Raw genomic sequence first — 25,356 nt, 5'->3', positions numbered from 1 at the left:
TGGCTCTCTCCTCTTATTTATTGGTACATATTTTCCAGGCTCTGATTTGCCTCTTCTGCAAAGCTGCCGCTCTGCCCAGATTTGATCTCCCGATGATATCACGGGCTCTGCTGTGCAAGGGTCTAATTTGGTGCCCGGGATGCAGGCTTTCTTCCCTCGTATAAATATTGCCTTTCGGTCTTCTGTGTCTCTCCCTCCCTTTAATTAGACTTCTTACTGCATGGAACAGTTTGCAGTTATATATGGAAAACAGCCTACACTTTCCCAGGAGCGGGGCATGTCGGGAAGGGAAACGGCGAGCAGCCGGCGCGCTCTCCCTGGGAGCGCGTGTGTTTTTCCTATCGCAGACACACTTTTGCCAGCTTTATTTTTTAACCCTTTGGGGCGGGGAGGGGGCTTACAGCCCCCCTGGTTGCTTACTCTTCCCCTTTGCCTGGAAAATCCTCTCTCTGCTTGGACTTTTAAGTGGAAAAACATGGACTTGCCACTGGCGTGGTCCGGCATGAGGGATACCTGCTAGCCGGGATCGGAGAAGTTACCCAGTGCCCAGCACGCTGTCCATCTGGGATGTGATCCGGAGCGGGACTGCGTGGGAGCTCTCGGAGCTGAGACAGTCGGGAGCTGTGGGTGCCAGACCCCCAGATCCAGGGACACCCATCCCGTCCCCCTTGCCCGCCTGTTGAGGGCGGCAGGCGGGGCATTTCTGTCCCCAGCCCTTCGTCGTGTCCCCAGGGCTGCTGCCAGCCTCGGGGTCAGGATCTGAGCGCTGGGTCGTCCCTCCTGCTGTCCCAGCCCGCTCCCAGGGGCTGCTGGGGGGCAGCTGGACTTGCCAGGGTTCCCCTCCAGTGCATCCCTGCTTTGGGGGAACCCCTGCTCACCGGGCAGGCCGTGCAATCCAGCAAGCCACCGACTTCCCCCATGGTGTCAAACAAGCTCTGCTTCCCCTGCCTCAGTTTCCCTTGCTGTGAATGAGAGGGGTATTTTTTTATTATTACTGCTATTTTGTTTTTTTGCATGGGCTTTTTTCTCTTCACCAAGTGGGGCAGGAGGAAGCAGCTCATCGCGGTGCTCCAGCAGAGAAGGTTAGTGCTGTGCTCACCTAGATGCCTCCATGAGTTTCGGGGTGCCACGGGGCACCCCAGGACCCAAGGGCTCAACTTCTCCTGGCTTCCAGAAGAAGCAGATGCTTCTCCCAGCTGCTGCTGGGAGGAAGTGACGGGACCTATTTTAAGTCCCCGGGGATCTTCAGGGTAGGAATCCCCTGTCCCTGTGTAATTCTGCTAAAAATATCATGGCTGTACCCATGTGTCCTGGCTGATAGCTCTCTTGTTCTTTGGGTGTTGTTTCACTTGTGAGACTCCCTCGTGCTCTGTAGGTCAGTTCTTGCCTGCTGGTTTTTACTTTATTTTAAGCTAAGCTGTTCCTTCGCTTCCTGAATAGGGTTGTAGAAAGGTGGGAGTCAGGACTGTCGGGATCCCCTCCCTGCTCGGGGGCTGGGAGAGGGCTGATGCTGTGCTCAGGTGTCTTGTTGCCTCAGTTTCCCCATCTGCGTAAGGTGGAGGGATGTGCGGGGAGCCAAGTCCTGCGCCCGCTGGAGAGCACCTGCACCCAGTTTTCATGGGCTGCCCCATCCGACGGGCATCCATGGGCGCCAGAGCAGTGGGGATGGCTGAATGCACCGGGGCTGGGCTGAGCCTCCCGGAGCATCCCTGCCTCTCCCCTTGCTCCCACGGCGCTGGGCTGGCAGTGAGGGCTGTGGGTGAGCTGGGTTGGGCTCAGCTCTGCCCGAGCTCCTGCCAAAGTGCCAGCGTCCTCCAGCTGTGCCTCTGCTCCGGGAACAGCTCGTGAGGTCTCTGGAGCAGAGAGCGCCCGTCCCTTGAGGCAGGGCTCTCGGCTCCCCCTGTCTTGCTTTCTGCACAAGTCCTTGGTTTTAATCCCGTCCTCATCGCCCGTGCCCTCTCCTCCAGCCGCCTGGCCGGCGCGGACGGCTGCTCCCAGCCGTGCTCTGTGCATCGGCACTTCTGCTCCGCAGGGGCCGGCTGGGAGAGCCCCAGCCTCCGAGCATCCGTGTGCCATGCGAGAGCTGGGTGAAGCTCTGCCGGGACGGAGCGTCTGCCTGGGGATGGGACCCCCTGGCTGCTCACCCGCCCTGACGGGATCGTCGGGTGTCATCTCCCTTCCGCAAGACTGATGGGCATCCAGCTGTGCTGTGAACCAGGAGGATCCAGGTCAGTCTGAGCACAGGGCTGGGATACGACCGTTGCTCGACGTCCGTCCTGGGAGCGGCCCAGCTGGGGCAGTGGTGCTGCAAGAGGAGTTTGAGAGATGAAGCCACCATGGAGCCCCAGGCCTCGTTTGCTGCCTTATTTCTATCGTCAAGTCCTGCTCCCCTGTTTCGAGTCAGCTGAGTCCCAAACCTTTCCCTGTGTTGCTTTGGACTTGCTTGTTTGCTATAGGCTGTAAAACGGCACTAAGACAAGCCCAGGACCAGGTCTGTGGTGGGGCTGAAGTGCGGGAGGAGAGGTCGACCCTTGCGAGCAGAGAGGCCATGGGGTGTTGGGGGGGGGGAGCAGCCTGGTGGGAGCTGTCTGCCCTCCCCACTGGGGTGTTGCAAAACAGATTTGACTGGAGGGAAAACAAAGAGCTGGAGTAAAGAGTTGCCCGATATGTGCCAGCTGATGCCTTACTGCCTGGCGGAGGGTGCCCGGTGCCTGCTGTGCTCCCTGAGGAACCTGTTTCCCAGTGCCGAGTGGGAGGGAGAAGGGGCGGACGAAGCCTCGTGCCGGTGTCCAGCGCAGCCCCCCGATCCGGCAGCAGCGGGTGCCCCGGGGCTCTGCAACGCGCCAGCTCACCCTGCACTGGCCGCCTCGGCGAGGTGCCCGGCGCTGGTGGAGGGGCGGCAGGAGGGAATGCTGTGCCCCGCCGAAGGCTCAAGGACTGCAGGTATTTGCTGGTGCAGAAGAGGCTGGGGTTTGCTTTCTGCGTACTTCTGCATTCCTCCACTGGCTGCGCTACCTTGTAAAGCACAGAAGAATAATGAGAGGAGCTGGGGTGATTTAGTGCAGGCGCCAGGAGAGAAATACCAAGGCCTTAGATGGAAACATTCCCCTTGACAGCTTGCCTGGAGACTCCTTTTTCTTTTTTTTCTACCCCCCCCTGAAATTCCTGGGATGCTGCACCCTGTGGCATGGGGAAGCCTGGGGGTGCAGGCAGATTCCTGAGCCCCCGGCATGGAGGCTCTGGTGGCTGCGCCGGTGGCTTTTGCACGTGGATGCGTCGTGCCAGGGCTCGGGCAGCGGGAGCCAGGGGCTGCCCTGGCCCCTGGGTTGGCAGCGGGCTCGGGGCAGCAGGTTTTGGGGAGCTGCGTCATGGATTGCTGTGTCCGTGCTTGTTCCACACCTCCGCAGCGTTCCTGGTGCTCTCCTGCCTCCAGCCTCTTCCCTGCCTTTCTCAAGAGCTAATTGCTGCCTTGGGCATGCAAAAGACCCCAACAGTTTTCCTACCTTCGTTAACAGGAGGCAAAATACTAGCAAAAATGGAGCCACGGCGGCTGTAATTAGTGGGCTGATGGCAGCTGCTCACGTTCCCTGCGGAGTGGCCTGCAAAGGGAGATGCACTTTTGGAGAAGGTTGCCTCTGCCTGCCTTTTGCTTGTGCCTTCCCTGTAACCTTGGCCCCTGGTGCGTGTCTCGGAGCCGCCATCCTTCCTTTTTGTCCCCACAGCCCGGTGGGAGGCAGAAGAGGAGGAGGATGGCGCGATGCTGCTCGGGGCGGGATGATGCTCTGGTTTCTTCCCCATCCGCGGTCGCTTCAGCACCGGTGTTGGTGCATTGTGTACCCTGTGTGGGGACGAGTGTGCAAACCCGGCCGGGAGGTGGCAGCTTGTTTGGGGACATGAACCCTGACTTGTGCCCTTGCACGTGGCAGCCCTCGGTGCATGTGCTGGCAGTCGCTGTGCACAGAGCACGCCATGCGCGCTAGCTGCGCTCTTGGCACCCGAGCGAGCGCTTGCCCCGCTCTCGTCAGCGGGGAAGCATGTGCCTCGGCGGAGGTGTGTGGGAGAAATACTACAGGCTCTGCCATCCGTGGGCTGGTGCAATTCATGCTCCGGCGGCAGGGGAGGGCGGGGAGCTGGGGCTGGTGGCGGTGACATCTTGGGGCCAGCAGCTCCTTCCCGCGCCTCTGACAACGCGTGTCACTCTGAGCCAGCGACCGCGCGTGACAGCGTTGCATGTTGCCTACGGTAACCGGGTACTTTTTGTGTGTGTGTGTGTCCCACCCTCGCATCACCTTCGGCGTCCCAGCTCGCAGACGGTGAGGTGTGTAGGAGTCGGCACCGCGTGGGAGTCGGGGAATTTTAACTTGCTGCGTTGCGGAGCTGCCGCTGCGCCTGCGGGGCCAGCGGTTCCCCCGGCGGGGATGCAGGAGGAGAAGATTCTGCCTGCCTTGGGGAGCTGCCACAGGGGCTGCCAGCGGGTTGGCGTAGGAGAAACCCTGAGCTCCTCCTGACCCCGCAGCAAATTTCCACCAGAGTTGGTGTTCGTGTAATGAAAACGCTGGTTCCTGGGCTGCAGCATCAGCCCGGTGCTCTGGACTAAGTCATTTCTGCACCGTGACTCGGTTTCCCATGGCATGGTGTTGCTGCCACCGAGCTCTGCCGGGGCTGTGCGGGGCCCCAGCACTTCCCGGGTGTTTTGCTGGCTCCTTTTCCAGCTGCAGTGCCCTGGGGGGGGGCACGTTTAGTCCCCCCAGCCTTGCAAGATGAAGGCTGGGAGCTTCTTCCCCCTCTGCATTGCAAGGGAACTGAGAGGGTCTTGCAGTCACTGGGGTCTCCCCCATCCCAGGATTTTGGCTCTTGCGTTTACCCGTCCCCTTGTGCAGCGCCCTGGGGTGTGGCAGCTGTGGGGTGGCTGTCGCTGGGGGTTTCCCGCTGGGGGTTTCCCGCTGGCGGGCGCTGGGATGGCCCCACTGGGGAGGGAAATGCCACTGTCCCCTCCCCTGGGGTGCTGCGCAGCCCGCCCTGAGGCAGCGTGCTCCACAAAGGAAGCGGATGCTGCGGTGGGAGGAGACGTTGGTGAGGAGGTAACGTCCCGTGGGCGATGCAGGTGTCTGCGCAGGGGAGCCCCGGTGGGGGACGATGTCTGGTCTCGGCACCCAGGGCCCGGGGGAAGGAGCAAGGAGAGGTGGACGCCAGCGTTACTGGGGGAAGAGGGACAGACCCTGCTCCCTTGCTGCACGGGTGCCGGCACAGGGTGCCATGAGTGGAGCACATGCCTGGAGAAGTCTGTCTGGGGTGTTTCAGCCTGGCCTTGTTCCCCTTTACCTCTTCTACTCTCCCCTGCTCAGGGCATGGCCCCTCTCCGTGGCATCGGGGTAGAGGTTCCCGCACCGTGACCTTTGCCGCTCGCTCTAACGGCTGCGATCCTGCACCTCCTCCCTTCTTGGCTGCGAGCAAGCGCTGGGGGAAGCGCTTGGTCCTGACCGTGAAAATCCTCCCCAGGATGCACCACCCAGCTGCGGGCTGCACCCGTGCCCCTCGGGGACCAGCCCTGGCCCTCCGGAGCGTGCGGTTTGCTGCCGTGAGTCATCGTCTCAGCTCTTTCCACCCCTCTCTCTCCCGAGGAGGTGATAACGCCCGGAGGTGATAACGCCCGGTAGCTCACTGGAGGTGATAACGCCCCGGTAGCTCACCGGGTGTCCCCTCTGGGTGTCCTCCCTGGGGCGCCCCAGCCGCCCGGTACGGGAGGGGTTAAGCACGCGGCCGGCGAGCGAGCGGGGAAGGCTTGCCATGGGTGTTGCTGGGAACAAGCAAGCATGCACGCTGCCATCTGCACATTGCGATTTGGTGAGTGTGCAGGGGAGGGGCCCCCGATCCCGGGCCCGGGTGTGCCGCAGCCCCCTGCTTCATGGGGAGAGGTGGGGGCTCCGCTGCAGCGCAGGACGGGAGGTGGAGGGGGGGGGGCTGAGGGGGGCTCTGCTGCTCAAAATCCACCAAGCGTCGGTGTTGTCACGGCCTGGGGACCGCTTCTTGCTCTGTGTCACCCTGGGCATGTCACTTCATCTTAGTTGTGCCTTCGCCATGGGAGACAGACCCGGCTCAGCCCCGGCAGGCACCAGGGTGGGGGAGTCGCACCCCCCCCCCCCCCCCCATGCCTGCCAAGAGCTCTCGTCTCTGTTGAAACTGAGCAGGGTGTGTTGTGCAAGCGTCCTGGTACAGACACCCCAGTCCAGGGAGCCCCGTGTGCTCCCGAGCGTCTCCCTGCATGCTTGCTCCTTCCCCGCTGCGAGGGGCTGCAGCGGCTGCCTGGCGCGGTCCCTTCCCCTCCTGAAACAGCGGCAGCACTTAACGTGTCTCTCCCAGTGATTTTCTTGGCAGATGCAGCCACTCTGGTGGCTTTTCAGCTCCCTCTCCCATTAGAGCATCGCTCCCACGTGGGACCATGGCTCCCAGCTGCTGACAGCGGGTGCTGAGCGATGGTGGGGTCCGTGCAGTGGGAAGGAGAGCTGGGAGAGCTGCACAGTCTTTCCTGGGACGCTTCCCAGTGAGCAGGCAGTGAAAGGTGCTTCAGGCCTGTTTTTCTGCTTTAATTGGCTACTTTGGCTTTTGGAGCCCATGCGCCCGTCTGGAGAGTTGATCTGTCCGTGCGGCTGTGCTCCGGGGCTCAGCACGGCCTCTCCACTGGGGATGGAGCTCAGCTTTTAATTTCCAAAGAGAAAGATCTTAAACCTAGGCCAGGAATGGTAATTTTGGGGTTTGGGGTTTTTTTTTTTTCTCCCCACTTGGCAACATAAACAGCATCCCTGACAGCTTTACACTGAGTTTGCCATGGCAACCTACAGCAGCCGAGTGTTTCTGACATCCCATCCCCGAAGCGGGAGAGGAGACGAACCCCGGCGGGTGCTGCCCAAGGGGCAGGATGGCCCCCGAGCGAGGGGCAGCGTATGGGGCTGGGATGCGGGCAGCCTCCGTACCGATGCAGCCGGGCAGGTGCTTGGGGAAGGTGATAAACTTTGATCCAAATGGCCTGAGGTTTGCTCAATGGGCCTGATCCTGCCTGGCCAAGCTGCGCTGCCGGCCCAGCGGGGTTTGTGGCTCTGGGCAAGGGAGACGGCATCTGGTGTTGCTCTTCTTCAGCACGGTGCTTTCTGCCCTGGATGGTGGGAGACGTCCAGGCTAGAGCAAGATGTGGGGGGAGCTGAGCTGGGGTGCGGATTTCCCCCTCCTTCATGGGTTAAAAAAAAACAAACAAAACCCAACAAAACAGCTGAGCTTAGTCAGGGCTTGCTCCGTCTCTAGTCATCTGCCGGGGTGGACGGGGTAGTGCTCTCGTCTGCCTGCCAGGGTCTAGTCTGAGTGCGCTGAGCTGAGCAGGGAGGATTCACGCTCTTGCCCGGTGGCCCAGTAATAGCTGCTCAGGCAGCAGCCTCAGGCTGGCGTGTGCCGGGCTGCTGGTGCCGTGGGCTGTGCCGCCGGCATCGCAGCGAGACCGCTCGTGGCTTGGATGAAGGTGTCACGTGTGACGTGTCCAGCTGATTTTTTTTTTTTGTTGTTGTTGTCCCTCTGAGCAGCCCACTTTCCTCTCCCCCATGCTTAAAAGCCGGCGGGTCCCTTTCCTTGTGTCGGCAGCCGCTCCGCTCCCCGGGGCGGGCACACGCAGAGGGCTGCTCCGGCCCCGGCGCTGGCCTGCGGCTGCTTTCCCCAGCCAGGACGGAGGTGTAATGCAGCCGTTTATTATTCTGGGCAGGTTCGTCTGCAGCACCGCATCGGCTTCGCTGCTCCTCGCCAGCCGCTCCCTCCTTCCCGGAGCATGCACGCTCCTTCCCCCAGCTCACAACCCCGGCCCATGGGTCGAGAGGGTCCATGTCCTTCGCCACCGCCACCCCCAAACTCCTACTTGTCTGCAGCTACCCTTGTCCTGCTCGGGGATGCTATTTGAGAGGTGATGCAGCACTGCCAGCGGCTCAGGGTGTCCCATGCAGCCGGTTCCCGCGCAGGGCAGGGCAGTCAGGCTCCTGCTTGGGCTCTCCCACTTGGGCTGTGTTTTCTTACCCTGCGTGCTAAGAGGACCCTCGGGGAGCACTTCTTCCTCTCCAGTGCCTAGGGGCTCTGGAAATGAATTATTAGAGTTAGGGACAGCCTGCTGAATGCTGCTGGAGTCATTAGGAGCTCATTAGAGCATTAGCTGTTAGCGAAGCCCGAGCGCAGCTCTCCGCTTGCCTGGGACAGATCCTTCCCAGCCTGGCCAAGGAGCGGGGGAGCCTGTCCTGTGCCGGCGGGATGGGGCAGAGACAGGCCGGGAATGGGTCTCTGACCCAGCCGATGCTCTGACCCCAAACTGGGGCTGGAGGAAGGATGCTCAAAGCAGATGGCAGGAGCCTTCCCCCGCCACGGTCCCTCCTTTCTTCTTGAGCAGCAGAGCGAGTCCCCGGGGCCGGCGCAGCTGGAGGGAAGGAGCTTCGCAGCTGGGCACGGGCTGGTGATGACCGGTGCCCCATGGGCTCCTTCAGGGGTAATTACAGACTAGGCCATTACAGTATTAATTAACTGTCTTTCTCTTAACCTCTGAGCTCTCCTCAGAAGATGTTAGTTGCTATGAAAGAGGAAAAAATTAGTGTGTTCAGGTGGGGGGAATTATCTTTTTTTTTTTTTCCTCTTGATCAGCAGGAGTCTGTTTAATTGGACTTGCCGTCTCCTACCTCCTGCTGCCGGCAGCTTTCATGCCTTTAATTGATAGATGAGCTTGGCTCCGCAAGGAGCCACGAGGTGACCGGGCTGGGCATGGGCAAGGATACTGGGGCAAGGATACTGGTCCCCCAGCTGGTGCTGGTGATCTCCGCTTTATGGGGCGGCAGCAGCAACGCTCTGCCCCGAGGGTGCAAGTTTGGGTGCCCCAGGAGCTGCAGTGCTGTGGGGGGAGCACGCCCCTGTGTTCCCCATCCCTTTGCTGCCTGCAGCTGGTGGACAGGACCCTCCTGTGGCGGTGGCATCGCTGGTGTCCCTGAGGTTCGGTTGGTGCCTGTTGCCTCCTGATAACGCCGAGAGCCGCCCTGGGCGTTGCTGGCGGGGAGGGGAGCTGCTCACAGGGGCCAGGCCCTGGGTCGGGTGTGCAGGGAGGGGTTTGCTTTTCAGGGTCTTGCTGCCCCAGGGGTTGCAAAGCCAGTGTGACTGGGGCTGGAATTGGGGCCGTTTGCTGCGGGGTGGTGCTGGGACGGCCCCATGATGGTCTGGTGCCCGTCTGTTGGGTTTGTGAGGGCTGGTGCATCCCGCGTGCTCCCGGGAAGCAGCAGTGGGTGTTTTCTCTCTTTCCTTCAGTTCTCGTCTGGCCGCTTGGCTTCTCTGGCCGCTTGTTCTGCCGCCTCTGGACCTCTGTCTCAGTGCTGATGCTGCCTTAGTGGCCATTCCCCTTTTGTTATTCATTTATATTGCTCTAGGAAAGACTTTATTTTCTCTCCGTAAAGCGCCTCCCTTGCAGGCTCTTTGCCTCTGTGGTGCTGGAGAGGTGTCTGGGAGCATTGCTGCCGGCGGCTGAGTTCGGGAGCAGAGCTGGAGGGCGCCTTGGGTGGGAGAAAGCCCTTTTCCCCTCTGGCCCATGCTGCTCCGCCTGCTCCCTTTGTGTCCTTACCTGTCCCTAGTGCCCGTCCTCTCTGCCCAGGATGCCAGTGGGGGACACCAGACCCCAAACCCCCAGGGAAGGGGGAGCTGCGGGATGCCCGTGGTCCCTGCCTGGCTGCAGCGCTCGGGTCTTGCTGGTTGAAGCAGTTTGGGGCTCGCCTGCCTTTGCTGGCAGGGCTGGGGTGTAACCTGGCTGGCAGCAGTTTGGAGCTTTGAGAGCCGAGGCTGAGAGCCCACTAGCTGCCTTCGAGGGGATGGCTTGAGAGCTTGTAAGCAGAATACAGAGGGCTTCCTGAGATACGGTCTGAAAGGGTCATTAATGCAAAAGCCTCTTTATTTTAGAGAAACATGCAGGTTTTAGTAGCTTCTCTGGTTCCTGCCGAGTCTCTCCGCTGATTAAAAGTCCGCTGGGTGCTGTGAGCCCCTTTCCGTCGGTGCTGGCTAGCTCGGTGGGATGCTTCTGCTTACCTGTTGGCAGTGCGGTAAGCCGGCGCTCCCGCCCCGGGACGGCAGCCTGCGGAGGAAGCAGCTGTTTTCCACTGCCGAGTTGTATTTTTAAATCAAACTGAATGGGAGCGTTTTTCTGGGCTGGGCAGCTGGGGGTTGAGCGAAGAACCACCTGGGCGCCCTTCCTGCCCGGCCCTACGCGCTGCCGGAGCTGCTGCCGCCGGTTTTCCCCACGGCATGACTGAACGCCCGTGAAATGCCCCGATCCGTGCCGAGCCCATCTCAGCTCCCTGCAAGGACAACTTCTGCTCGTCCAGGTTTTTTTTTTTTTTTTTGGTCAAATCATGCTGACCCCCGGGGCTGAGTGAACAAACCGGTGCCTCCAAACCACGTTATTTCTGGTGGGCGCAAACCCTCGGGTGCCGTTGCTCCCGCTCGCCCGTCCCGTGGGGCGCGTGCGTTTATTAGCAGACCTCCTAATGCCGGTATTTTTGTTTCCCATCCTTGTTTTTGCAGCTCCAGTTGCTGTGGTATCCAGGGAGCCCTCCTCCTTCTGCAGGAGATGCACGCTGGTCGTTGCTAAGGTCGCCTCCGCGGTAACATGCACATCCTGTTTACACCTTTATCTGGAGAAGTTGGGCTCGGTTAGAGGCACCCGCTTCACCTGGGCAGCCCCCAGGGAAGGGGCCGCACCGAGCATCCCCTTGCCGGACCCTCGAGGGAGGGCGCTGCAGGAGCCGCGAGCCGGCGTCGCCGCCACCGCGCCGGCAAGATGACGAACAACGTGGCCGACCACCACCCCGGGAACTCGGTTGCTGAAGGCAACCATGAGGGGGACTTTGGTTGCTCCGTGGTGGAGCTCAGGAACCTCATGGAGCTGAGGAGTGCCGAGGCGGTCACCCGGCTCAATGACTCCTACGGCGGCGTGCAGAATGTCTGCAAGAGGTTGAAGACGTCGCCAGTTGAAGGTAAGTGGCCGTCCTGTGGTCTGCAAGGTGGGACCACTCGCTCGGGTCCGGCCGGTGCCTCTGGGCTGGAGCCATGCACTGTTCAAGCTAGTGGCTGGAAAGTGGTGGCTCAAATAACTGTCTTGTGGCTGAGCTCAAAAGCGTGGTCCCATTGCACCGGGCATCCATCGCAAGCCTCATGGGAGATGGCTCCCTGCATCTTAATAAAATGATCATTTAAGGTAGAGAAGGAAGAAAAAGAAAGAGAAGCGTCTTCACTGGGGGTTCCCCCGAGGCATAGCCCGGAGCCCTGCGTCCCCTGGGAGGATGGAGCAGAGGCGGGATGCGGGCAGGGGTGAGGAGCTGACGGGGCGTAAGAGGGGCGCGGGGGGGCTCCTCTCCACAGCCCAGTTGCTGCCCCGCAGGTCGGCGCCAGCCTTTCCCCTGTTTAATAATTTACAGAGCTAACGGCAGGGCTGCGTGGGATGAGGGTGAAGGAGAGTGTAAAGGTTGGAGCGTGCCCGGGGAGGCGGCTGGGCTGCGCAGAGCTCGTTTGCAGGGTGTTAGCATCTCAGCCAAGGGACGGGCAACGCATCCCCAAAGGGGATCGCTGCTGGGGATGGGGAGGCGCACGTGGGCTTCCCCCGGATCTGTAAGGCTTCTTGAGCGGTTGTGGGAGTGTAAAACCTGGTTGGGTGCTTCTGAGCATCACAGGTTTGAGCGGTGGCAGTGATGCTTGCCTGTGGGTGCCAGGTCACTTTTGGGAGGCTTTGGTGAAAGGATGTCACCTCTCTTCCCCGTGGTCTCGGCTGGCCTTTCCGGGCCCCCGTATCGAGGGGTAGGTGCTGGGGCTCCCGGTGTGGGGTGGCTGTGGGTGTCTCTGCACAACGATGCACACCTTCCTTGGCATTAAAAGGGGTACAGGGGGGAGAGACCCCCCACTTACAGCACCGAGGGTTTACCTGGGGCTGGGAACAGCACTGGCAGGATGCGGCCCCGCGGTGGCTGTGTGGGATGGGGGACGTGGCTGCGCCTCGGCTCTGAAAACTTGTGGGTTATTATTAGTGCCGTAAGCTGGGGATTAGCGTGTTTCCCAGCTGTGAGCGGGACCGGGAAGGGGAGACAATATCGGGATGTCATTAGAGAAGGGGGGGAGTCCCGGTGGAAATACCAAGTCCAGGTTGCAAAACAATGCGCTTGGCCCTGCCAAACTGGGAGTGCGCTCCTTTGGGGGTGGGAGGGGAGGGAGGGGAGCGAACCCGACAGGCTCTGCCTTGGCCTGGCGGCTCTTGCTGAGGGTGAGGTGAAGGGCTGCCCTTCGATCCCGAGTGCTGCTTCCAGGCACTGGTTGGCATCGCTGTATCCCGTGCGCCAAGTGTATCCCTGCCTCGCCCTCTTGCTCTGGAGGTGAGCTTTGTCGCCTGTCCCAAACCCCGTCCTGTTGAGCACAGAGAGCAAAGAAAGGTTATTTCCTACAAGTTGGGATTTTTAGGAAAAGCGAAAGCCCAAGACAGCCTGTGGAACCTTCATCCGATCCCATCGGAGCGGGGCATTTGGCTCCTGCTGTGCTGGGGCTGCCTCTCCCCGGGTGCCTACCCAAGAGCCCAATACATGGCATGACACCGCCACGGTGCCACAATGAGGGAAACCCTGGCAGGTTGGGAAGCTGCAAGCCAGGAGCGCGTCCCCTGCCTTGACGCATCCATGGGCAAAGCCTGGGAAACAGGGAGCGGGGTCCTCAGGTGGCTGCTCGCCCTGGGGAGTGCAGCGCAGGCAAGCTCAGGTTGTGTTTCCAGGTGGGATGCTCTAGCCGAGCTTTAGTGAAAGGTATACAACCTGGGGAATGCCAGCAATGTCTTGGTACGTGTGGTGCGGGGCTTTTTCCCTCTAGGAATCCCTTTGTGGAGAGCTGGGGCTGACTCAGACTTGACCCCGAGCCCCTTGCTGCCTGCAAACCCCTCCCGAGCTGGCACTGCCCGGCCAAAGCTCGGGAGCTTCGCTGGACCCATGGGCACAAGACGGGGCGCCGCTGCCTGCGCGGGCACTGGGTGCACGTCCCAGCTCCACGTTGCAGTAGGCAACCCCATGCAGATGGCTGTGCCCAGCCCCATGCTCATTATCCCTCTGCTCATTATCCCGCTGGGATGGTGCGCAGCTCCCACCCCGTGCGGGCAGGGAGCATGTGGCCGCGTGTTCTTCCTGGGTGTCACAGGAGGAGGCTGCTGGCACAGCCGAGCCTGCCTGGGGAGTCCCCCAGACCTCCTGCCCCGCTGTAAAATATGGGAGCCCATTGTGGGCAGTGTCTGGAGCGGTTTGATCCCATCCGGGTGCCCATGGCTCCTGCCCCTCTCTCCGTGCTGCAGTGTTGGCTGTCCTCAGTTGAGCCTGGCACTGTCCCCACGGGGCAGACCCTGGCCATACTCCCCCTGGGGGCTGCCTTCACCCCGAGGGGTCCCTTGGGTGGTTTGTCCTCGTAGGGTGGGATCTCTCTGCACTAGTGTTTGTTCAGGGAGGGTCTGGCTAGCATTGGTGTGCGGGTCCGCCAGGATCTGCTGCTCTGGCTCTAGCCCTAAAAGGTGTCGGTGGACCCCAGCCCCTTAGGGCTCCTCCTAAAGGGGCTTGGTGATGGGGTGGCTCGCTGCTGGGCGCTGGCTTTCCACCTCCTCCATCAGCCCTGTCCCCGAGGCGGGTCGGGCAGGGTGGGAAGGGGAGCGGGGCGGTGGCGGCGAAGCTTCGATGAGTCACTGATTAGAGCATCTCCCTTCCTGGTCTCCCCTGGGCGACAGTGTCAGCAACCACCACCTTGACTCACCCGCTGGCAGTAGCAGCTCCCGGGGCTGCTGCTGCCTCCTTCCCGAGCTGGGGCAAGGAGCCTGCTCCAGGGGCTCCTTGCCTGAAGGCTTTGCCACCCAAAAGCAGCTTTCCTGGGCTGCAGTGCCTCCCCTCTAATCAGGGACCAGTGACTGCACAGGGGTTTTGTTCTCCTGCTGTCACTTGTGGCCTCCATCCAAAATTTCTAATCCACTCCCGCACTAATGGGCCCCCCCCCAGGCCCTGCAGTGGCCCTGACCAGGAGGGATTTGCTGGCAGCCTGGACCTGCAGCGTGTGCCTGGAGTATGTGTGCACGGCTTCTGCTCTTTGCAACCCTCCCTGTGTCAGCACAGATAAATTGAAAGCCCCCCTCCTCCCCGCTTGCCCCAGGAGGGTGGGGGGCAGCTCTAGGGACATGTCCATGGGTGGGACATGGGCTTTGGAGGAGCCACATGTGCAACCTCCCCTGCCCTGTGGCAGCATCCTGCATCCTCGTGCTGGAGCACGTGTGTGCCCGGCGTGCCTGCCTGCGGCGCACACCATGCCTCCCTGGCGCCGGCATGAGTCAAGCCGCAGTGGTTAGCCATATTTTCCATCCGTCCTGTCGGAGACGTTGGGCGGGAAGCGTTCCCGCATGGGTTGGGCTGGGGGAGGCCGTTGGGCCTGGATATCCCAGGATCCTGCTGCCCCGTCACAGCTGGGTGGGGACGCCCGGGCTGCTCTGCCAGCGCATCCCCTCCCTGCAGCCGCGGGGTGTAGTCGCAGCAGAAAGGGGGATGCGTGGGGGGGAATGGGATTCATCCTGCTGCTTCCTCCCGGCTGGGATGCAACGGAGCTGGTGGGGAGGTGTCCCCTGAGTGGGAGGGCTCGGTCCCCCGGGAGGGCATCGCTGCTAGGCTGCTCCAAGCACCAGGAGGTGTCCGGGGCCGGGTGTTACAGCCGCCTGCCGGGTGCATCTCGGGAACTGGCAGCAGCCTCATGGGCCATTTTAAGGTGGAGAGCAGGGGGGCTCGGCACGGGGCTCAGTTAAGGTGGTGCTGGGCAGGGGAGGCTGCTCTCACCTTGGACCCCATCAGCTTTTTAATGGCTTTAGTGCAGGGAGTGACCGGGGAGGCACTGGGGTGAACTGCTGTCTCCCATTGCTGGCCCCTGTCCCAGGGTGGGAGGGCTGTGAAGGCTGCTGTGCTCACATTCCCCGGCTACCTGGGGGCAGGAGCTCAGGCTCCCCTTTTGCTCCCCTCTCTCCGGGGTTGCTGCGTGCAGCCGGGGGGGGGAGCAGCAGCCCAGCTCAGGGCTGTCCTGCTCCATTCCTCGCTTCCGCCACCCCTTTTTCAGCAGCAGGAACAGCCCTGTGTCTCCTCCACCAGCTCCCCGCAAGAGTTGGCCTGGCTGCACTGCCCTAGCCTCTGCGGTCGTGACGCGTCCGTGGGGCTCGGCTGAGCTCGGAGACGTTCCTGCTGCGCCAAGTCGCTCTTTGCGGCGGCTGCTCCTCCAAGCTGGCAGGAGAGAGGGATCAGGTGGCTCCGACAGCTCCGAGCGCCGCTCGCGGTGCCAGATTTACAGCTAATTTGATGCAGCATGTAAACAAGCCGGCCAGTGCCAACTGGCGTTAACTGGCACTCGGGCGCTTCGCGAGGCTGCAGCACCGGGGAGAGGCGGCTCGGCGTGCTCGCCCTGGCCCCCGTGCGCTCTCTTGCTGCAGCTCCAGCAGCATCCTGCTCCACCGGTTGGATGTCCCCTGCCCCATGGGTGATGGGAGCAAAGCCCTGCCTTGGCTTCCCCCTGCCTGCACCTTACGGGGGTCCCAGCAGTGCTGGTGGGGAGCAGCGGTGGGGTTTGCCCTGATCCCCATCTCTCCCCTCTCCAGGCCTGTCCGGGAACCCGACCGACCTGGAGAAGAGGCGGCAGGTCTTCGGCCAGAACTTCATTCCTCCCAAAAAGGCCAAGACGTTCCTGCAGTTAGTGTGGGAGGCGCTCCAGGACGTCACGCTGATCATCTTGGAAATAGCAGCCATAATCTCCCTGGGCCTGTCCTTCTACCACCCTCCAGGCGGTGACAATGAACGTGAGTCCCTGGGGTCCCTGCAGCATGGTGGGGTGCTCAGTGGGGAACCCACATGAGCTGCCATGCCCAGCCGTGCGGGAGCAAGGCTTTGGGACAGGTGCTGTCTCTGGAACGTCACCCCGTCGGTCCCTCCAGCCTGGTGCAGATGGAGCAGGGAGCTACTTCTGCTCACCCTTTCGGTGGTGGCTTCTCCCCATCCTTGGCGTGGTCCCATCCATGTCCAGGGACCTGCACTGATGGACGTGTCTGGGCACAGTTGTCACCACGACATGGCTCAGAGCTGCTCCTTGCTGCTCCCCTAAAAGATGCTCAGAGACCAAGGGGTCCGTTTAGTCAGGTGGATTCCCAGGTCCCATGGGGCTTCTCTTTTGGTTTGGGGCATGGAGGGGAAAAGGCTGTCTGTACCCTGGTACCTCCCCCCGACCAGGGAGTGCTCCTCCCAGCCGTGACACCCCATGTGTGGCTGAGCGACAGCGTTGGGCGAGTTTCTCCTCCCCGGCCCTGGATCTCTGTATCGTTGGAGGAGTCGAGCAGGGGCAGGGATCCGGAGATGCAGGGAGACAGTGACTCACTCGAGGGTCACGCAGCGGAGGGAGGGCTGGGTGCTGCAACTGGAAATAGAAGCCAGTTGTCCCGGCTCTCTCAGCCCAACCTCTGCCAAAAATGAAAAGTGAAAAAAAGAGGAAAAAAAAAAAAACAAACCCAAAAAACAAACCCAAATGTCTCCAGGGACGTAAAAACCCTCTCCTGAGAGCAGGGGAAGCCCTTGGACCAGTTCAGGGAGGAGGAGGGAGGAGTAACTGTCTTCCAGGCTCTGCTCTGCACATGTTACTCAAGGAAAGCGGGTGTCTCATTGTGCAAACGAGTTTTCTCCTCCGACTGCAGTGTGTGGTCAGTCGGCGGGCGGCGTGGAGGACGAGGGCGAGTCGCAGGCCGGCTGGATCGAGGGGGCGGCTATCTTGTTTTCGGTGATCATCGTGGTGCTGGTGACCGCTTTCAATGACTGGAGCAAGGAGAAGCAATTCCGGGGCCTCCAGAGCCGCATCGAGCAGGAGCAGAAGTTCACAGTCATCCGCAAGGGGCAGGTGATTCAGATCCCGGTGGCCGAGATCGTGGTGGGAGACATCGCGCAGATCAAGTACGGTGAGTGGAGGCGGCGGTGGCTGGGGTCTGTCCTCGGGAGCCTTGGCGGTTCCTCCTCTCTGCTTTGCCGGCCCTCTTGCCTTGAGGGGAAGTGTGGCTCCTCCAGTTGTTCCGTTTTGCAGCGTGCCATGGCCAGGAGCAGTGGCCAGCAAACAGCTCCACTGACCTTGCCGCTTGCTAGCCTGGAGCTGGGCTGGCAGAGCTAAGCCAGGCTCTGCCCACAGCTTTGGGCTGCTTTAGCGACCTGCTGATCTCAAAAATGATTCCTTTTTCACAACCATGTCCTTGTTGGTGATCATCTCCTTAGCAAGGAGGAACATCATCCTAGCAAGGAGATGTAGCCCTTGGGCTAAACTAGGTCCTGCTCCTTGTTTACCAGGGGGTATGCTCATCCCATGCAACTCCTGTCAGGAGGGAGATTGGTCCAACATGGTGTTCATTTTCACTTAGGGCTTTTTCCTTTCTCGGCGGGTGGATGATGGGATCGTGTGACGGTTTGGATGTATCAGGAGGCTTTGGGAAGGATGTGATGTTGATTCAGTAAAACCAGATGGGGGAAGCACTGTCTGATTGAGCAAACATCCTCACAACAAATGCTTTTGTACATCAGTGAAGATTTTTGAGCTATTGGATATCATCTTATAATACCCATCTGTCTTATAATACCCATCTGTTGCTTGTCCTCCCTCTAGATTTGGTCTGAGACTGAATTTTGAGTCCTTTTGGTGACACACAAAGCCTCCTCCTGGGTCGGGGCAGGCAGGGGTGAGCTGCGCCTGGCCGGTCCGGGACTCACCCTCTCCTTTGCTCCTCTCCTAGGTGATCTCTTGCCAGCAGACGGGATCCTGATCCAGGGCAATGACCTGAAAATAGATGAGAGCTCACTGACTGGGGAGTCAGACCAAGTCAAGAAATCGCTGGATAAAGACCCCATGCTGCTGTCAGGTGAGGATCCCGGGCGGCTCTCGCGTGGTCGGTGCAGGGCTAGGCTGGGTTTGTGCCATGATGGAGTGGTGACCGCTCCCGAGTCCTGTGTCCTGGTCTTGGGGAGGAGATGGGAATGACGTGCCGGTGTCCTGTCTCACCGTGGCCTTCCCACTATGCCAGGTACCCACGTGATGGAGGGCTCTGGCAGGATGGTGGTGACTGCCGTGGGTATCAACTCCCAGACGGGAATCATCTTCACTCTCTTGGGTGCGGGAGAAGGAGATGAGGAAAAGAAGGTGAAGAAAGGTAAGAAGATCCACTGAAACTGCTTTTTCCCTCCTTTTGCCTTTCTCCCTCTCCTGGGAAGCATCCACCAGTGTGCAACAAGCTATGCCCACATCCGTGGGACACGGTTGTGTGTTAGTGCCCGTGACCCAGGCAGGTACGGTGAGATCTTGAGGCAGCGGGGGTGATCCCTCCCTGCTGCCCCTTTGCCCGCAGCATGGGGATCATGCTGCCTGAAGAAAGCCCCCCATGCACCCAGACCTCCGCTCGCCAGCTCTTTCGGACACAGCTCCAACTCTCTCTTCTCCAGCCGGCTGCAGCCTGGAGTTGCAGGGTGGGGGGGGGGGGTCGAGGCTCAGAGGGAAAAATGGCCGATAGTGATGCCCCACGGTGCCGTGGCACGGTGCTCATTGCCCGCCCTGAGGTGGGAAGGTGAGTCCTGGTTGTCCACAGGATGTTAGTAGCCCACCCAGCACCCTGAGGACTTTGCTGAAGATCTCTGCTGGCATCCCCTGAGCTCCCTGGGGAAGGAGGCAAGGTGCCAGAGGATGGCAAGAGGGAGAGGAGGGGTTGTGTTCTGGGGGGTGGAGGGTAGGAGAGCAGCCAGGTGGGCTGAGGTGTTCCTGATCATGCTGGGACTCGAATGCTTTCCTGCCTCAGCTCTCACATCTTACTGCATATTCCCCTGCTCTGTGCCAGCTCCGATACTAGCTTTAAAGCCGGTATCGGTGCAAGCCAGGCTTGGGAAGCTCCTGCTCTCCCCCGTGTCTCTGCACCCCTGTTCAGCAGGTCTGGGCTCACTGGGAGCAGCCACGAGGCGCGAGGAGCTGGCAGGGGGGAGCTGCTGGCTGGCATCGCTGGCTGCGCAGGCGTCCCTGCACCGGGGACCCCTTCCCGGGAGGCGATGCCACACGGGGAGAGGCTTGCCGGGTCTCTCCTGGCAGCTGTTTCAGCTCTGGGCTGCGTTTGCGCTGGGTTTCTCCAGCTCTGCTCACCCGGGGTAGGCGGCTGGCTCTCTTTGCTGGGGTTCGGTGGCCATGGAGCTCTTGGGGTTTAGCTGCCAGCTTGGAGGTGGGAGTACAGGGTGAGACGTGGGAATGGTGCTGCTGTTGGAGCTGAGCAGCAGCTTGCCAGGCACGGTGCTCGGTGTTCTCCCAGTCCCCAAACTCGGTCGCTCAGCCCCACCACAGCAAAGCCGGCTCAGTGCCCTGTGCCTTGCAGCCCTCGATTTGGGAGCAAAGTGGGGCAGGGGGCTTCACCGGCTCATCCCCCACCATGGTGCTGGGCGGTGATGGGAGGAAGGTGTATAAACCCCTTATCGCACAAGGCTTGTTTAGACTGCAGCAGCCCTGTGCTCCCTGTGTTGTGGAGGCACATTGAGGACCCCTGTGTGTGGACCTTGCCCACCACAGACAGAGGGGGCAGAGCCCCCCACTATGAGGATACTGCTGCCCATGGCAGGGAACAAGCCTGCGCCTCCTGGGTGGATCCGCTGGTGCCCGATGGCAGCAGGAGGCAGGGAGCACCGGTGCTCAGTATGTGTTGCACGGAGGTTGAGCTCCGCTTATGGTTTCTTCTCCCCGAGGGTCTGACACACCACTGGCACCCTTTGAAGCACTGACAGGGGTTGTAGCGGGTGCTTTGCAGGTGGGGAAGTCTGAAGCCTTGGGGACGGGGTGCCTGGGGGAGTCAGGGAGCTCCAGAGTCTCCCCAGTGCCGCGAGCTGTGGCCCAAGACACGCGTGGTGTCCTGCAGTCACCCTCCGGGTGCTGAGCCCTGTGCACGGATGCCGCTGGAGCGGTGCGTGGACCCTCGGAGCAGCGCCGATCCCAGGCTGTCCCATCAGCTGGATGTTGAACGTGGGTCCATGTGCTCAGCCCTCCACCCTTTCTCTCTTTGAACAGGTAAAAAAACCGGAGCCCCTGAAAATCGCAACAAAGGTAACCAGCCTCTCCATCCTTTGAACCAGCACCACACTAACTACCGAGCATTCCTCCTTCCTTCCTTCCTTCCTTCTTCTCATCAGTCTGTGCTCTTTGCTGCTCCGGCGGGACTCTCGCCTCGTTGTCCTGGGAGAGGGTGCAATGGTCCTGCGGCCAGCAGCCCCGGCACGGCATCGCGGTGCCCTCTGGCACCCCACCACGGGGCTGTGCATAGCTGGGATGGGGCTGGCCGGCTTCCCCGGTGGCCACCTTGCCCCTGTGTGGGGCAAGCCTTTGTGCAGGGAGGACAGGGCTCTTCCAGCAGCCCAGGTCGTTGGCAGAGCATCCCTTTCTCAGGGCAAATCTCATCTGTGTTGATGTGAGCTGCAGCTGTGAGCTGGTGGCTCTGAAGCCCTTGTGCCCCCAGAAGCCGTCCCTCTGTGGGGTTTGTGTTTGGGCACGGCTGGGGGAGAGACATGGGTCCCCTCACACCATTCCCAGGATGAAATGTCCCACGGGGCCTGGCCAACGCGACGGTTGCACCCTCTCCTCCCATAGCCTCGACTCCGTGAGCGTCTCCTCGCCAGTGTTTCTCACACTGTTCTTTGCAGGCTGTGGAGGAAGCCCATTTCTGCACCTCTCTCTCCACCTCTCTCTCTCTTTCTCTCTCCTCTCAGCAGTTTGAGTTTCCCTCCTTCCCGTCAGACTGTGTCCGGGTGCTTGTTTTGTCCGTGTCGGGTCTGTCGTAACCGTGGAGGTGTCCGATGTGGAGCTGCCGTGAGCTCCAGGGTGTCTCGAGCCATCGACCGGCAGCAGCCGGGAGGGGACGGGTCCCGGGGTGGCTGCAGGCAGCTATGGGGCCACTGCTGCTCCTCCAGCCCTGACAGCTGAGGCGGAGCCTCTTCGGGGGGTTCTCACCCTCTTCCCTTCCCATCCCTCTCCAAAACTTCCACTGCACTGGGTATCCCCGGTGCAGACCTTCAGCTGGACTAGACCAATTATAGCAGCTGAAAGCCTGTCTGTCTTGGGTCCTAAAAACGTGATGGATGGCTCAGGGCTGGGATTCAAGGAGCTGGCTCACTCCTCTTCAAACTCCATCCGAATTTCTAACCATCCCCCTCCATCTCACCCCCTCAGTCGCTCCCCTGGCAAGTGATTCCTGCTGAGCTGCCCACAGGGCACTGCAGAGGTGGCACCCAGTGGGAGTGGGGTGCAGAGCAGGGATGCTCATCAGGGAACAGGGGGGGGACCGGAGCCTCTCTGGGGTCAGCCCAAAGTGCTCCCCATCTGCTGCAGGGTGTAAAGCAGCCCGCAGGCGAGGCTGGAAGAGACCTGCCTCCACCCCAAAGCCTGACCAGAGGGTTTCTTGCAGCACTGCCTTAGAGGTGTGACCGGTGCAGGGGTCACATCGCCAGTGTCAGCTCTGAGGATCCTTTATCTGTGGGGCTGGGGTAGATGGCAGAAAACTGCCCCGTAGAGAGGTGGCAGGGCCCCGTGACACAAGGTTTCTATGTGCTCGGATGCGTGTGTTGTCGGGAATGGTTCTTGTTCTGGGTTTTCTCTCTCTCCCACCACCATCTTTCTCAGTGGTGTCCTACAGGTTTTCCCGGTCTCTCTCCTATTCACACGTGGTGTCTTATTTTGCCCTGGGCTGTAGCTAAAACTCAGGATGGTGTGGCCTTAGAGATCCAGCCCCTGAAGAGCCAGGAAGGGGTGGAAAATGAGGAGAAGGAGAAGAAAAAGGTGAAGGTGCCCAAGAAGGAGAAGTCTGTGCTGCAAGGGAAGCTCACGCGCCTGGCGGTCCAGATCGGGAAGGCGGGTGAGTGGCGGTGGCCTGACATGAGCTGTCACCCCAGAGCTCTTGCTGGAAGCAGCCTGGAGAGAAGGGGCTGTCCCCTTCCCCTGCGTCCCCTCACCTGCCGCTCTCCCTCTTCCCCCAGGACTGATCATGTCGGCCATCACAGTCATCATCTTGGTGCTGTACTTCGTGATCGACACGTTTGGGGTGCAGGGACGGCCCTGGCTGGCGGAGTGCACCCCCATTTACATCCAGTACTTCGTCAAGTTCTTCATCATTGGTGTCACCGTGTTGGTGGTGGCTGTGCCTGAAGGGCTCCCGCTGGCGGTCACCATCTCCCTGGCTTACTCCGTGAAGGTGAGACCACAATGCAGCGGGGTTGCTGGGGGCATGATGGGGAAATTCACACTTTTGATTCTGACCTTCCTGGTCATGGTGCCTGTTGCAGAAAATGATGAAGGACAACAACCTTGTGAGACACCTGGACGCATGTGAGACCATGGGCAACGCCACCGCCATCTGCTCAGACAAGACAGGCACGCTCACCATGAACCGCATGACCGTGGTGCAGGCCTACATGGGGGACACCCATTACCGCCAGATCCCCGACCCTGAAGCCATCCTGCCCAAGATCCTGGACCTCATAGTCAACGGTGTTGCCATCAACTCTGCCTACACATCCAAGATCCTGGTGAGTTGGAGAACCACAACCTTGTGTCCTCTTCCCACCGTTGGCCATCCCTGCAGCTCCCATCCTGCCGTACCCAGGTTTGGCAGTGCTTTTCCTTTCCTTTTTCCTCTCCAGCCACCCGAGAAGGAAGGGGGGCTACCCCGGCAAGTGGGGAACAAGACCGAGTGCGCCCTGCTGGGTTTCGTGCTGGACCTGAAGCAGGATTACCAGGCTGTGCGGAACGAAGTGCCGGAGGAGAAGCTCTACAAGGTCTACACCTTCAACTCGGTGCGCAAGTCCATGAGCACGGTGCTGAAGAACGGCAATGGCGGCTTCCGCATGTACAGCAAGGGAGCCTCCGAGATCATCCTCCGCAAGTAATCGTCCTCCCTCTCTACGCCGCTCCTCTCCCTGTCCCATGGGCTTTAGGCTCTTGATGCACTGTGGAGCTGTTTTGGAGGGCTGCAGGGTGAAGGGTGCCCAGCCGCTGTGGAGCAGGGAGGTGACTATCGGGAGGTGCTGCCGTGCAAAGTGTTTAACTCTCTTAGGGTGGCTTTGGTAAAGCTGTAGGGAGCTCTGGGTAAGGGGGATGCCCCCGTTTTGCAGATGAGGAATCTGGGTGACAGGGGGAGCGGATCACTGAAACCGGCAGCGCGTGCCACCGCCGGTCTCCCTCACCCTCCACCCCGGTCCTGTGTTAGGTGCACCAGGATCCTGGACAAGAACGGAGACCCTCGGGTGTTCAAGGTGAAGGACCGGGATGAGATGGTGAAGAAGGTGATAGAGCCCATGGCCTGCCACGGGCTGCGGACTATCTGCCTGGCCTTCCGGGACTTCCCCGCTGACGCCGAGCCAGACTGGGACAGCGAGAACGAGATCCTGTCTGACCTGACCTGCATCGCTGTGGTTGGGATAGAGGATCCTGTGCGGCCGGAGGTACCGAATCCCAGCTCTGCCCTGGCTGTCCTCCACCCCAGCCCCGTTCCTGGGCCAGGAGCCCCTTTCCCTGCTGCTCAGGACCCTTAAGAAAGCACAAGCAGCTCCTCTGTACCCATCCTTGAAGTGCCCCGCGCTACCAGCTCCCTGCTGCTGGCGTTTCTCTCCCATACCTGGACAAAATGACCTGGTGGCAGGGTGTTTCCACCCAAACTTTCCTCCCCAGCTGCTACCAGGGGTCTGTGCACGAGCCAGACTGGTTCCACAAGCAGTTGAAAGGTGCATGGGGACACCACATAGGGGTGACAGAGGGGCGTTGGAGAGGGGCAGGGCTGATATAGCTGGTTCCTCCCTTGCAGCTTGCTTGCCCCCCCGCCTCTGCCTCCGCCGTGGGGGTGACAGGCAGGCAGCTGGGCTAATGCAATAAGCCCTCCGATACCTGCCTCTTGATTACATTTTGGAGCTTGCCCCTGCGCTCCTGCCTTGCTTGCATCTTTCCTGATTAGATGTTCAAGTATCTGGGTCTGGGAATTGCATTACAGATGTCCCATCTGCACTGGCTCTGGAGGCCGTTGATTAAATTTGCTAATTTCTCGCTAATATCCTCTTCCCCCACCGCTCCGTAATAGATAAACCCATTAGTGCAGCAACGTGCTGCCGGAGCGGTGCGAGGGGGCAGACAAAATGCCCCCGTTGTGATGGATCACTGGGCCATGCCTTGGCGCCCGGCACCACGGCATGACGGGGAGGAGGCAGCGAGGTTGCCTTCCCCTTGGGGCAGGGACTGGAAGATCTCGCGCTGTCTGTGCCGGAGGAGCTGCTCCGGACACGCACGCGAGTCTGGCTGGAGCTGTGGCGAGGGCAGGAGGCTGCGGTGCGGGAGCAGCCAGCCACGGCAGCGAGCAGGGACAAGCATCCTCTCCGGTCCCTGGTGGCTTCCCCCTGCACCCCAGGGATAAATGGCTGAGCTGGTTCTGGGAGGGGAGTTTTTGGTTCAGCATCTCGTCCCTAGTGTGACCCCAGAGCTGAGCCACCGGTGGATTCAGGTGGGCTGCTGGTCCGTGACCCTACCGGGGCCCTCTCCAGGTCCTTTTAGAGAGGATGGGAGAGGAGCCGCCTGGCTCCTGGGATACCCAGTGCTGAACCCCAGTGCTCTGCCCTGCCTGTCCCCCGCCAACTCTGTCCCCGTCCCCCAGGTGCCGGACGCCATCCTCAAGTGCCAGCGTGCAGGGATCACTGTCCGGATGGTGACAGGGGACAATATCAACACTGCCCGCGCCATCGCCACCAAGTGTGGCATCCTGCTGCCAGGGGAGGACTTCTTGTGCCTGGAGGGGAAGGAGTTCAACCGGCTCATCCGCAACGAGAAGGGAGAGGTGGGAGAGCAGCCCCTGGGTCCTGCTCTGCAGCAGGTGTGGGTGGCCTCTCCGACAGCCCCAGCAGTGTGAGGCGCTGAATCCCGCTGGGTTTTCTTCCTCTCCTTGGATAAACACAGCTGGTCCCTCTGCTTGCCGGGATCCTCAGCCAGCGCAGCCACAGGGGTGTCTGGGTGCTTGGAGGCGAAGGCGCCGTCCCGGTTGGGGTTTGCTTTCCGGTGGGGCAGAAGGTTTCTGGGAGGGTCCCTACCCTTTCTCACATGTGCCTTGTCCTGCAGGTGGAACAGGAGCAGCTGGATAAGATCTGGCCCAAGCTGCGTGTGCTGGCCCGCTCCTCCCCGACAGATAAGCACACGCTCGTGAAAGGTGAGCGCCTGCCAGCTCCCCCAGCTGCTGCTTCTCACCAAAGTGTCTCA

General features: G+C 60.9%; 1 protein-coding gene across 6 annotated transcripts in view; it reads left to right on the top strand.

Moving 5' to 3' along the window:
* ATP2B4 (ATPase plasma membrane Ca2+ transporting 4) overlaps nt 1-25,356 on the top strand; it is a 54,206-nt gene that overhangs the window by 11,839 nt on the left and 17,011 nt on the right. For 4 of the 6 annotated variants that reach the window (XM_076358026.1, XM_076358031.1, XM_076358027.1 and 1 more), the window contains exons 2-14: nt 10,576-11,027; nt 15,686-15,883; nt 16,769-17,026; nt 17,846-17,971; nt 18,134-18,259; nt 20,143-20,178; nt 21,818-21,979; nt 22,101-22,315; nt 22,407-22,649; nt 22,764-23,005; nt 23,330-23,564; nt 24,761-24,940; nt 25,219-25,306. In XM_076358026.1, the coding sequence (XP_076214141.1) occupies nt 10,832-11,027; nt 15,686-15,883; nt 16,769-17,026; nt 17,846-17,971; nt 18,134-18,259; nt 20,143-20,178; nt 21,818-21,979; nt 22,101-22,315; nt 22,407-22,649; nt 22,764-23,005; nt 23,330-23,564; nt 24,761-24,940; nt 25,219-25,306 (2,305 nt within the window). In that variant the 5' untranslated portion in view covers nt 10,576-10,831. The remainder of the gene's footprint in view (nt 1-10,575; nt 11,028-15,685; nt 15,884-16,768; nt 17,027-17,845; nt 17,972-18,133; nt 18,260-20,142; nt 20,179-21,817; nt 21,980-22,100; nt 22,316-22,406; nt 22,650-22,763; nt 23,006-23,329; nt 23,565-24,760; nt 24,941-25,218; nt 25,307-25,356) is intronic. The other 2 variants (XM_076358028.1, XM_076358030.1) reach the window with 1 other exon arrangement.

The sequence above is a fragment of the Aptenodytes patagonicus genome, chromosome 22 (assembly GCF_965638725.1).
Source record: "Aptenodytes patagonicus chromosome 22, bAptPat1.pri.cur, whole genome shotgun sequence".
NCBI classification, from domain to species: domain Eukaryota; kingdom Metazoa; phylum Chordata; class Aves; order Sphenisciformes; family Spheniscidae; genus Aptenodytes; species Aptenodytes patagonicus.
This window is presented reverse-complemented; position numbering and strand designations above follow the sequence as displayed.